This window comes from Solanum tuberosum, unplaced genomic scaffold, assembly GCF_000226075.1.
Source record: "Solanum tuberosum cultivar DM 1-3 516 R44 unplaced genomic scaffold, SolTub_3.0 scf00035, whole genome shotgun sequence".
In the NCBI taxonomy this organism is placed as follows: Eukaryota; Viridiplantae; Streptophyta; class Magnoliopsida; order Solanales; family Solanaceae; genus Solanum; species Solanum tuberosum.
The window spans coordinates 2,025,374-2,037,909 of record NW_006238963.1 but is presented as its reverse complement, the minus strand read 5'-3'; the positions used below and the strand labels follow the sequence as shown (position 1 = coordinate 2,037,909).

Genomic DNA, 12,536 nt, shown 5'->3' with positions numbered 1-12,536 from the left:
TACTCATCCTCACAATGTGCTCAATTAGCAAGAAAGAAATACTGACTCACTATTTGAGTCATTCACATCTTCATATTCTATTGATGAATTGAACATCTATTATTCGTTTGTTAAAGAATTTGAGGATTAACAATGCTAACTAGGGAATTTGACTCATGATTTTGATAGGAATTGTTGAGGGAATCCCGAGCACGTGTCTAGGACACACAATCAGACGCTTAGAGTGTAAGCCTCACAAGGGACATGTGAGTGTTAGGGCGTTTAGTGCCCCTCCCAGGGGCCGGACCCAAAAAAAAAAACCTTTTAAAACAGAGTTTGTAAGCAACAGAGAGAAACACGAAGTAGCATTTGAATGCAAAACTTCACATACCCTTTTGCCAACTTTTGGATTTCGTAATTGGTAAAGATTCCACATTCTTATTATTTTTTTGGCGTAAAGCCCTAGTTGCCACTCTGTCTTGAGAATCTAGCTATATTATTGGAAAGCAACTTGATACTACACCAGAAATACTGTTGTTTTTTTTAGGCTTTTGTTTACATCACAACAAGAAGAACAAAATTTGATTGGAACATGAAGTGGGAAATTCATAGTTCAAAAAAGTAGTCTAATACTTTGAGGATACCAGTGATAATATAAAATAATTTTTCCACTATCAATGTAAAAGTTTCAACGATTTAAGTCAAACCTTTTGATTAGGTAACATGATGTAGTCCAATTTTACAAGACGTTTGGATATTCCTTTCATGTGCAAGAATCTGGTACAGGAGAAAGAACAAAATGGTGATGGTCAATTTATTTATCTTTTTAAGCTTGACGATAACGATATTGCCTTTCACAACTTCATCATCATCATGTGAAGAGACCAAATGATGTGGGCAATCTAGTAATAAGAGATTCTTTCCACTAACAGATTTTTCCTATTCTAAAGAGATGCTGCTTGCTGTAAATAACAATCATACTAGCGGTTACAAACCCTAATAAGAGAGATCATGACTAAATCGACTGGAGCTTAGTGCTATATCTAGTAAGAAAATATCATGCTCAATGGGTCCTAGAGGATGGATTATGACACTAAGATACACAAAATCTCTTTTTTGCTGTTAATTTTGACTTTAATTATCTACAGTTAGTTCACAAACTATAGGTTATTAGTTAATAATTATGATTAGATAACAATAAACAAGTTTTGTTTTATCTGGTCAAAAGTGGGAAAAGAATAAACTAAAGCAGGTGTGGGACAAGGAACAATAGCATTGGTCGAATGTCAAAACGTTTGTACAGTAGAGTTAGTTGTTTAAACTTTCAGACATAAGCAACATAGACCCCCATTTGGTGGTTAGTGCTTAACATCATCTCCTATCAAAACGTTAAGTTTCTTTCAACTTGTTCCACGTCATGGGACAAATGGAAGCTCTTATCTTATCTACCATTTGTGTGTGGAAGGGAATATAAAAAGCATTGTCGGTTTTTTTAACTTCTATGATACAATGCTTGAAACTTAGGGACCAAAATGTGCAACATTTTAGCAGCATAAATGCCACAACTCACCGTATAAGACGGTACCTGTTGGAAATGTTATTATGATGCAAAAAGAATTACAGTATCTCTTCTTATCTTAGTGAAATTAGGAGGGGGATGGTGCCTGTAGTAAATGGGGCAGGGCGAGGCAAACCCGCATAAACCTATCTTGTTGTTTTCAACCCGCCCCACCCTGCATAATTCAATTGATTTTTTACATATATAAAAATGTTTTCATTCAAACTACTTTAGTTAGTTGACATCATTATTTATTATAACAACTACAGTGATCAAAACATGTTTAATTGAAGCATGAGATATAAAGAAAAAAAATTCTAACAGAAATTAATTAATTAGCTACAACCTAATAGACTTTAGAAACTTAAACTGCATGATGCAAAGCTCAATTTAGATTATTGACATGTATGATGTACCCGTAGAAAATGATCAAACACAAAAATTCATGAACTGGGTTTTCAAAATATTCATATCAACAGCAACTATAGGCCTAAAAAGGGGAAAAAACAAAGCAAGAAGGTATAAAAATTAGAGCTTTAACAGAAAAAAAACACAACAGTACTTAGTAATTATTAGCGGGGAAGCATTACATTAAAATAATGAGTAAATACGACAGGGATATAGTAAAATTAAATAAAAGAAGACAACAAAACCACAACCTGCCCCACATTAGTTTTTCAAAACCATATTTCAACCCACCCCGCACACGCATAACGCCAAACCCATCCTGCCCCGCACCCACCCCGCCCCATTGCCATCCCTAGGTGCCTGAACTGCAATTTGATGACTCTATTAAGAAAAGTGCAATAATTCAATATTGATAAGTAGTCATTTGCCAGAGGTGTAACTAAACTGCACATGGATGGTTTCATCACAATGTGACAACATTACTTCAGTTCAAATGACTTAATCACTTAACATTACCTTCAATTCAAATAACTTAATTACTTTTAGTCAATATTACCATTCAGACATGGAGACAAAGGGGGTTTCTTCTAGAATAACCTGAGTGAAAAGGAAACAGTGAGCTTTGTGACCTGAAAGATGGAAACCTTGTGTTCTTTTTCTCAAGTCAAATGCACGTTCCTAACTAATTGCTGAGACTTGTATAGGATAGAGGTGAAATGTCACTCATGTAACCTTTGTACAGGGCAAAGTTGTAGTGGATTGAAGGCATAAGACAGGTACAATAACAAAAGCAAGTATGCACATGTACCCCCAACTAAAGACACTAAAGAGTAAGAGGAAAACAACCTTACACAACAAGAGTCCAAAAATAACTAACTAACCAAAGGGGAGGTAGGTTTTAACACTTAGTTATACATAGGAGATGTGGAAACCAAAGTGGGGAGGGATATTGAAAGCATGTACAAATAAGGATATGAAAATTGAAAGAAGACAGTTGTATTAACTTTTCAAGACAAAGGGTGTGCTACAATTTAAAATGGAGTTTGGCCTTGGAATCTTTTGGATACACGAGAATAACCATAGATGTAAACATCGCTGGAAGGTTTTTGCTTAACCTAAAAACACCAACTAGCATGTGAGAAGGGCTCAATCATGGGACCACCACCATTAACATAGTTTTAGATTCCATCATTAGCATGAGAAAAGGCATTACCTAATTCTAATTATCAAAAGGAACAATAATAGTTAGGCCACTTTGTACTCCAATGTACTAAAGGTTGCAACTCACAATAAGAAAATCAGAATACTATGATAATACCCCGTTCACTTCAGATTTGCTTTAAATAAGATATCCTATACAAATAGAAAAGTAATTATTTCTATGCATTACAAATAGAAAATTCCCATCATTTGACTCAGATTGATCCTAAGTGGTTATGAGAAGTCAATTAAAATGTCTCCTTAGTGGCTTCCTCCCAAAGTAATAATGAAAATACAGACCTTGAATGCATATGACGGAAGGCCCCAACCCAAGGTAAAGTTTGAACCCCTTGAGTAGTTCAACATACAGTGCAAAAGTGGTATAATACATAAAACAGAAAGGTAAAAGGATAACAAGAAAGAACCTGTCATTAACAAAAACACACGTGAACCATATTTACAGTTCAATACCAAAACATTTTCAGGCCAGAATATATCAGTAACCTAGGTTGCTCGGACTCTCCAAAAATGTTACCACACCCATGTCGGATCCTCCAAAAAATGCACTACTTTTGGAGGATTTGACACGCTCTTGGTGGCATTTTTGAAGAGTCCGAGCAACATAGACAGTAACGTAATATTCAAGCATAGTTCTTTAAGAAGGAGAAGTGGATATTTCATTACATTTGCTGTGAAGTGGATATGTTCTTACATACTTGGAAAAAGGACAAACTGTAGCCACAACAGTTGGACCAGGAGAGCACACCTTATTACTCAATGTAAATAATATTCACCGTGCTTCATTACATAGCTCAACTCCAGTTCTAAACTTTCAACAACCAGTAACTCAGAAATCCACCACCACCTCCAGCCCCTATAAATATCCTTGTTCCTGGACACTCAAGTTAGTGTCTCTCAGTATCTCCTTCCCTCTCTTCCTCTCTCGCTCTCTCTATCTATATATCTCTCCTTCTCTATATATCTTTCATAAGTGCATGTGAGTGGGTAGTATTTGTGCATGGATACAGAAGTGCATGCAGAAAAAGGATTTATACACAATTAAGCTCTCTCTATAACACTCCAAAACAAGCAACAAGAGATAAGAGGAAGAAGCTTAAAGAAGATGGCAGCAGAACAGATCAAAAAGCACCCGACATTACCAGAGGTACAAACTACAGAATCCTTTTAAAACATTTGTAATCACAGGAAATATGTGTATTAATCACCCTGACAAGCACAATTTCCCCCCATAATTTCTAGGTCAAGGAGGAATTGAAGAAAATAATTGACAGAGGTTTTCCTATACTTGCTATGGGCTTGGCAACCTATTTGAAAAACATGATTTTAGTTGTGTGCATGGGAAGGCTGGGAAGCTTGGAGCTGGCAGGGGGTGCACTGGCCATTGGCTTCACCAATATTACTGGTTACTCAGTCTTGTCTGGCCTAGCCTTGGGGATGGAACCACTTTCTAGCCAGGCTTTTGGATCAAGAAACTTAACTTTAGTGTCTCTTGCCCTCCAAAGGACAATCTTTATGTTATTAACTGCATCTATACCTATTGCCTTTTTATGGTTTAATTTTGAGTCTCTCATGCTAAAGCTACACCAAGACTCACAAATAATACATGTAGCAAGTGTATTTTGCAGATTTGCTGTCCCAGATCTTATTGCTAACAGCTTTCTTCACCCTTTACGCATCTACTTACGGTGTAAAGGTACAACATGGCCTCTATTATGGTGTACTTCACTTGCAACAATGCTGCATTTCCCTATCACAGTTTACCTGACTTTTACTCTGAGTCTTGGGATCCAAGGAATTGCAATTTCAACCTTTGTCTCCAACTTTGTCACCTTATTCTTCCTTTTAGGCTATATATTCTTTACTTATGACCAAAACGGATCTCCATCAAAACCCCTAGCAGAAAATGTAAAACTTCTTCCTTCCATTTCTGTGGGAGAACAATGGATAATGCTTCTTCAACTTGCTATACCTAGCTGTTTAGCAGTTTGCTTAGAGTGGTGGTGGTATGAATTCATGACAGTTCTAGCCGGCTACCTTGACAGACCTGAAGTTCCACTTGCTGCATCTGCTATCGTTATACAAACCACATCCCTCATGTACACATTACCTTCGGCCCTAAGTGCTTCAGTCTCAAGCAGGGTAGGGAATGAACTTGGAGCGGGACGGCCAGCTAAGGCCCGCTTGGCAACAGGGATAGCCATAGGGCTGGCCTTTTTGACTTCAACATTTGGATTCATACTGACCACCCTAGGGAGAGAAGCATGGGGAAGAGTCTTTACAAAAGATAGAGAAGTTCTGGAGCTAACAGCGACCGTTCTTCCCATTATTGGACTTTGTGAACTAGCTAATTGTCCACAGACAACATGTTGTGGGGTTCTTCGGGGGAGTGCTAGGCCCGGTGTTGGTGCAGGTATTAACTTTTACTCGTTCTATTTGATGGGAACACCAGTGGCCATCACTTTGGCCTTCGTTTGGAAGCTAGGATTTTTGGGCCTTTGTTATGGGCTTCTAGCAGCTCAAGTGGCATGTGTAATCTCAATGTTAATAGTCACTTATAGTACTGATTGGGAAGGAGCATCATTGAAGGCAAAAGAACTAGTGGGAAGATCTAATGAACTCCCATATGAAGATCAACTGGTAAAATTTGAGGAGGGTAATGGATTTCTCAAAAGATTTAGCTTCTGAAGAGGAAGGAAATCTAAGGATGCAATGGATGGAAAGGAAAAGGAAGAGATGGCACAGACAAGAAGAAAGCGAAGAACATTACATCCTCTCAGTATTTCGAGTCATAGAATATGCAACATGTACCTTGGACTTTTGACGTTAAAGCAACTAGTTTCATATCTAACAGGATTGTTGATGGGATAATGGAAGTATAGGCGAGCAGAAGTGTGTTTTATAGCCCAAATGTGTAAATGTAAGAGGCTTTTGGTTTGCATTTTCTAGATATCAATATATGTTATCTTAGTAGCTATGACATAAACATTTGCATGAGCTTCTAGTTTCTATTTTACAGTTATCAGACTAACCATCACAACATGCTTCAAATTCAATGCACCCTCTCTCCCTCCCTTCTTAAAATTTGAGACAGAAAAGGAGTGCATTTTATCTCTGCATTTGTGGGGCATAAGCTCTAAAAGAAGAAGCAAAAGCCCTATGAACTTCAATTTTGGATTATCAAATATTATTTGAATATTTAAAAGATACTTTAGGAGAAAAAAATATTCATTGTTAGGGGAACAATCTTATAAATGGAACAATTTTGAATAGAATATTATACTTCTCTAGGAGAAATCAATTACAGAAGTGATATATTTTTTCTGAAGATGTAAAGGTTTACTACAACACATATTTAGCTCATAACATTGATTTTGTCATTTTCACCTTTACTCCATATCTTTCACACAGTAAAACATTTTGTGTACTTGTAAGTCTCTATAATAAGACATTAGCTCAAATTAACATTGATTTTCCTTAGGTAACCAAAAATTGAGATACAAAAGGAGCAGTCAGTAGAGAGATACGAACAAACAGGGTCTGCAGTGAGAGGCCAACAGGAATAAAAAAATTTAAAGCCCGGGTGCGATTTGATAATATTGCCCTAATGAGAGCCCAGTGCCTTTTAACATGTTGGTAAGTATATATATTTCAAAATCATAAGTTCATAACTATCTGTAGAAAATGAAAATTAAAAGAGACCAAGAGAAAAAACTGAACATAAGACACTATGAATTATGCAAGAGCATTAAAATAAATGTCAAAGACTTTCTTCACTTCTTCCACAACATTCATATAAAAATACACAGATTGTGCTCTGCCGAGCCCCTATACACCCCCTAATGGCTTCTGAAATTCAGTGTCTCTACACATTGGGAGGCAAACTACACAAAGTGGAAATGTAACTGACTTGGTAGCAGTGTTATCAAAGGCGAAAAGCACAAAAAAGCTCTAAGGTCTGTTGGGGCTTTAAGCGCAAAGTGCAAATGAAGCGTGGGCTTTAATGAAAAAAGGCGCAAAGGGAGAAAAAAATACAAATATATATGTTTAGTTCAAGACTAATAATTATAAACATGAATGACAATTATATGACCAAAGAAATTGATTTTTTTATGATAAAGTGAAATATCAATTGTTTAGTGTCACCTCTGACGAGGACGCTCATTGGCAAGGAAAAATATGCATTAGAACCTTGATGACAACACTAAAGCGCACATAAAGCGAGGCGAGGCGCTCAATACGTTTTGAGCCTTGCTTCAGGGCTCAAGTGTGCCTTTGATAACACTGCTTGGTAGCAAACATGGTGTAACAACTGTTTTGTTAACTAGTGAGTTATCACAACCACTGCAGTCTCTAACTCGAGGCATTACAAGGATTCAAATGGGGATAACCTAGAGTTATGCGTTGTAACGGACAGAATATCACGTATACAACAGGAGCTATATGTCTAGAATCCATTAACTCACCACTAAATTCATGTGATATTTGGTTATTTTTCACCCTTTGTCATGCTATACTATTTCCAAATGAATTTAACTCGAGTTGTGTGCCTGCACCCGCTGCTTTCTATACACATCCATCTATGCTCTTTCTGCTCTATCCTCCCTCTTTGTAGATTTGATCAAGCAAAAGCCTTTACCTTTTTGTTTTGAATCCCTATACCCGAACTCCTTCACATATTCTTTTCTCTGTGTAGAGTTACAACAATTCCAATACACTATTAGCACTTAACTATGTGTCCCTTTTCTTTTACCTTCCAATTCCCAAAAGCTAACAACCATAAGTGCCTCAACAGTGTAAAAAAGAAAAGACCTTTCTCAACAATCCTTAACGACTAGGGATATTTGGATAAAACTTTCAAACTCTAATTTCTCTTCCTTCATTCACTTGTAAATTCTTTCATGTGTAATACTCGCCATTCAGATTGCTAGGGACTGCCATTTTTAGCTATGTATTACGCACTTGATGTTAATGTAAGTTTCAACGGATAGAACACATTATCAGAGATTCGTTGAGTCTAATTTGTACCATCTAACCTCGAAAAAAAAAGGATCTGAATGTGGATCATCAAAACAGAAGAAATTCATCCACAACTATATATATGCTCATTAAACACTCCAATTTTATTTGACGTATTCACTGAGAGTTCATGCATTGTCTTGTTACCTGTCCATACCAGTAGTCCTAGTATTGTTGTTGTAGTTTCTTGTAATTCAATTATCTTATTACTATGCCGTAGTAACTGTTCAGAATGCTTTGCTATACTTTTTCTGGATTGCCTTCAATTGTTTTTTTCCCTAAAACCTCTCTACCTCAATCTCCCCAGACTCCACTTTGTGGGACTGACTACATTGAGTCAATGCTAGAAGAAATAGAATTTGTAGAAATTTCATAATCAGAGCAGTTCAACTAAAGGAAAATGACAGAGTATTGCCCTATTTTGGACTAAACGCAATTTCAAGTGCCAATTTATAACAACTAAGGATTTCAATTCTCGTGACAAAAATGTAAAAGGAGTAAAATGCGAAAGAGAGAAAACGAGCTTACCGGTGATCACAGAGGATAAATAATCGGAGATTCCACCGGACGGAGCTCAACGTCGGAGCAAAATTAAATTTTCCAACGAAACGCTGTTACAAAAACGTGATTTCACAGATCGTAAACAACTTCTCCGTGATCTATTCTTATTGGGCTTAGATATCACGGCTCGTTTAGATGGGCTCATTTTTATGTGGCCGTTTGGTTATGGGATCACTGCAAAGCTAATACATGAATAATTCAGATTAAGTTTATTATAACTTACCTAAATCCCATAGTATAAGACCCTAAATTATATTTTATCCCTATTCTTTTTTATTTTACAAAAATTCCTTAAAAATCAAACATCCGGATACATTATATATGATACATCATAAACTTGTATGTTGCGCTTAATATGGAATATTAATGTAAAATTGATTTTCTTTCCACAAATCACGCATAACTAATTTTCTTCCCACAAATCGGGCAGAACTGATTTTCTTTTCCCACAAATCACGCAGACGGATTGATATCATTCCATTCCAATATGTAACAGCTTCACAAAATTCAAAAATCAAATTTTCATCTTCTCTATCAATTCGAAATCCTGAATCTCAAACCCTCCATTGTAGATGATTGGACAAACGATTCACGATTTCAAATCATCAATTCGAAATCGTCGAGTAATTTGAATTCAATGTATCACACAAAACTAATTGGACAACTTTGGCTGCTGCTAACATTGCTAACAAGATCCCTCTGTCAACTAGTAAGTTTCTATTCCCTCTTTTCATCTTTCGTTATTAAATTTTAATTTGATTTCAGAAAAGTTATTTCATTTCTTGTTCAGAGAAAATTGAAGAATTTTGAGAAGAAAACATTGATGAAATCAAGAAACAAAAATGGAAAACAATCACCATTGATTGATATAACGAATGATTCCCCCATTGTTGATCTTGCTATGGGGAATTTAGAGACCCCATCTTCAGAAATATCCAAAAAATGATTATTTGTCAAGCTAAATACTTGGTTACTCCTGGATCTTGCGAGTATTTATTGAGGGGACAAGTTAAGACTTTGTTGCAAAAGGTTGAAGAAGACGTTTTATGTTGTCGTTTTGATGTGAACATGTAAGTCATGATACATTAGTGGTAAACGACGCATGTGTATAGTAATTTTGTATCTATAGATTATGATGTGGTCATTATTTTGTAGCTGGATGTGATTTGTATAAAAATGTATCAACATAATATATTGTATATGATACATGTAATAAATGATTAACAATTGAGATGAATCAAATACGTTTTGAATATCGAGTGTGTATCACTAATTTGTATAAATGTATCAGACTATTATTGTGTAGATTGTACATATAAATAGTGTAACAATCAAGATATGTAAATTACTTGTTTTAATCAAGAAAATTTGTGGATGATACATTAATATATATATATATATATATATCAATCTTGGTATTTTTGTAAATGATTGTATCATTGGTTATTGTAATGTACCTGGTACATGTTATAAGATGGTTACAAAATTGTGTCGTTATGTGTTAGTTTGATGCTGGAAGAAGATACATGGTTTGCCATAAGTGAAAAATATGTAATTGTGGTAGATTTCAACTAGACGAGATACATTGTGGACAAGAAGAATATATTATTCATGATGCATTATATTACTAAACTATTTAGTAAATTGCTAAGTACTGTAATCCTATGTGATACATTAGAGAAGTAAAGATTGCCCGTAAAATGTTTGATTTTAGATCGATACATTGTTGTGTGGTAGTTATTGAGTATCAGATACATGTAGTTTTAAAATTTAAACTTTTACCAAACCAAACTTCGCTTACTATTTTTAAAAATTCTTTTGCGAAAACAAATTTTCAAAAAATAAAACAAAAAAGGAAGGAAATATTCACTTTCTTTTTACGCCAAAAAAATATTTAAACTGTGAGAGAAAAATTTCGAAACAAAAAAGGCACCTTAATATCAAATGAAGGCGTTATTTATATATGGAACCATTAGCTAAATTTTAAAATAATATTAAATTCTCTTTATCATAAAATTGGCAATTTGTATTCTTTTATTATAATATATTATTTATACAAAGAATTAACAACTCCCAATTCACATAAAAATAGATATGTTGACTATCATTATAATCTAGCTCATCATTGTTTTTAAACAAGAGGTTTCTAAGCAATTATGTCTTGGTTATTCGTTTCTTTACATTTCTTTGTATTTCTTTTTTAGTCTTAATCAAATTTTAGTTTGAAGTACATAATTAGTTATATATGTGCAGATTATACGATAAATAAGATTGTTTTTCAAATAATGAATATGTATCATATACCTATTGTTGGATCTGATACACAGTGCTCCAGTTATAGAACATTACGATTTATAAATCTAAAGATTATTATTGGGTAATATGTACATATACATTGCATTCTAAGTTGGGTAAGACTGAACAAATATTAAAGAGTGCAGATACATAACACACAACTGATTTATTGTTGTCTATATAGCCATTCAAATTTGAATAAGATTGATGATACATTAAAGAACTTGATACATGTAAAATGATACATTATGTAGTGTTTATGTATCAACAACATTTATACTGAATATGATTAAACTAATCGAATATTCAATAACATTAGGGTTATATATCAATACCTTAAATAGGAATATGATACATTGCATAAAATAAAGGCTACTGTGACAGTGATGTATCAGATCAATAACACTAACAAAGGGTAATTTAATTAAGAATCAAAATAAACGAGATACATTGAAAATCTGTATCTTTTACAGTGATAGTAGTGTAATGGTAGATCCAACTTCCCCCCCTCTTTTTTAGGCATTTTTTCAACAGTAGATTTAAAGCTCGAGCATGTGTCCTTCCTCGATTTCTCCGCTCACAAATTTATCACGAATATAATTTGGTATTGTGTACGGATACATATTCTTCTAAATTTGGATAATCGTAAAAGATACATAGCAACACCTGATCATAATAAAATGACACATTTGGTAGAGACTACTTCTTTCCATTTCATAATGTAGTTTCACCAGCAAAAGAGGATCCCCTGGAAACGAATTGTTTGCAAGGAGCAATGTGGATACATCATCTCTTTCACCTTTCCCTTATGCATTTTGTGAAGGTGGAAAGGGAGGAAATCTGGTAGTTCTTTGGGGAAAAATGTGGAGCAAAGACTTACTTGGGTTCTTCGGAAAAAATTGTGGAGCGATCTTACTGAAAGGAGAGAGAACAAATCTGAAAAATTAAAAATGAAGGAGTAAAGATTGAGGGAGTGAAAAATAGGAAGAGATTGAGTGAGTAAAAATAGGAAGAGATTGAGGAGTGAAATAAGGAGTAAAAATGGGAAGAGAAACGTGTACAACTTTATGTATCCGGGAACAATGGGGTTTAAAAGGAAAAAGAGGGATTTTGGAAATATTTTAAAATGGTAGGGAATAATAGAAATTATGTAAAATAAAGGTGTGTATATAGGTAATTTAATCTTAAGTTTACATATGGCTGGTTGATTTTGGAAAGGAAAATTGTATATAATAGCAAACTACTAATTCAAATTAAATGCTATAAATATAGTTTGATTTAATTGTACCTCATAGCAAACTGTTGTTATTTCACCTCTCTCCTGGTTAATCTCGCTCGCCACTCTCGTTCTCTCCCTCGCCTCTCATTTTTTATACAAACGCAAGTGTATAAAGTGCGTTTGTGTTTGTATAAAGCGAGAGAAAATTGTATATACACATGCAAATACATATATCTTCGTCCTATACACTTATAATTATACAATACAAATATTCCCCTG

At 34.7% G+C, this 12,536-nt stretch overlaps 1 protein-coding gene and 1 long non-coding RNA gene across 2 annotated transcripts; one reads left to right on the top strand and one right to left on the bottom strand.

Moving 5' to 3' along the window:
• Positions 1-2,053: 2,053 nt before the first annotated feature.
• Positions 2,054-8,897, bottom strand: LOC102588533 (uncharacterized). The gene is made up of 2 exons (XR_001472901.1): positions 8,711-8,897; positions 2,054-2,310 (listed from the first exon to the last, which is right to left on the bottom strand). It is a non-coding gene; the product is annotated as an uncharacterized lncRNA (long non-coding RNA).
• On the top strand, positions 2,336-7,144 carry LOC102588198 (protein DETOXIFICATION 55). Its single transcript, XM_006342756.2, has 2 exons — positions 2,336-4,310; positions 4,406-7,144. Exons 1-2 carry the CDS (start codon positions 4,269-4,271, stop codon positions 5,849-5,851), a joined length of 1,488 nt encoding a protein of 495 aa, XP_006342818.1. The 5' UTR covers positions 2,336-4,268; the 3' UTR covers positions 5,852-7,144.
• Positions 8,898-12,536: the final 3,639 nt, after the last annotated feature.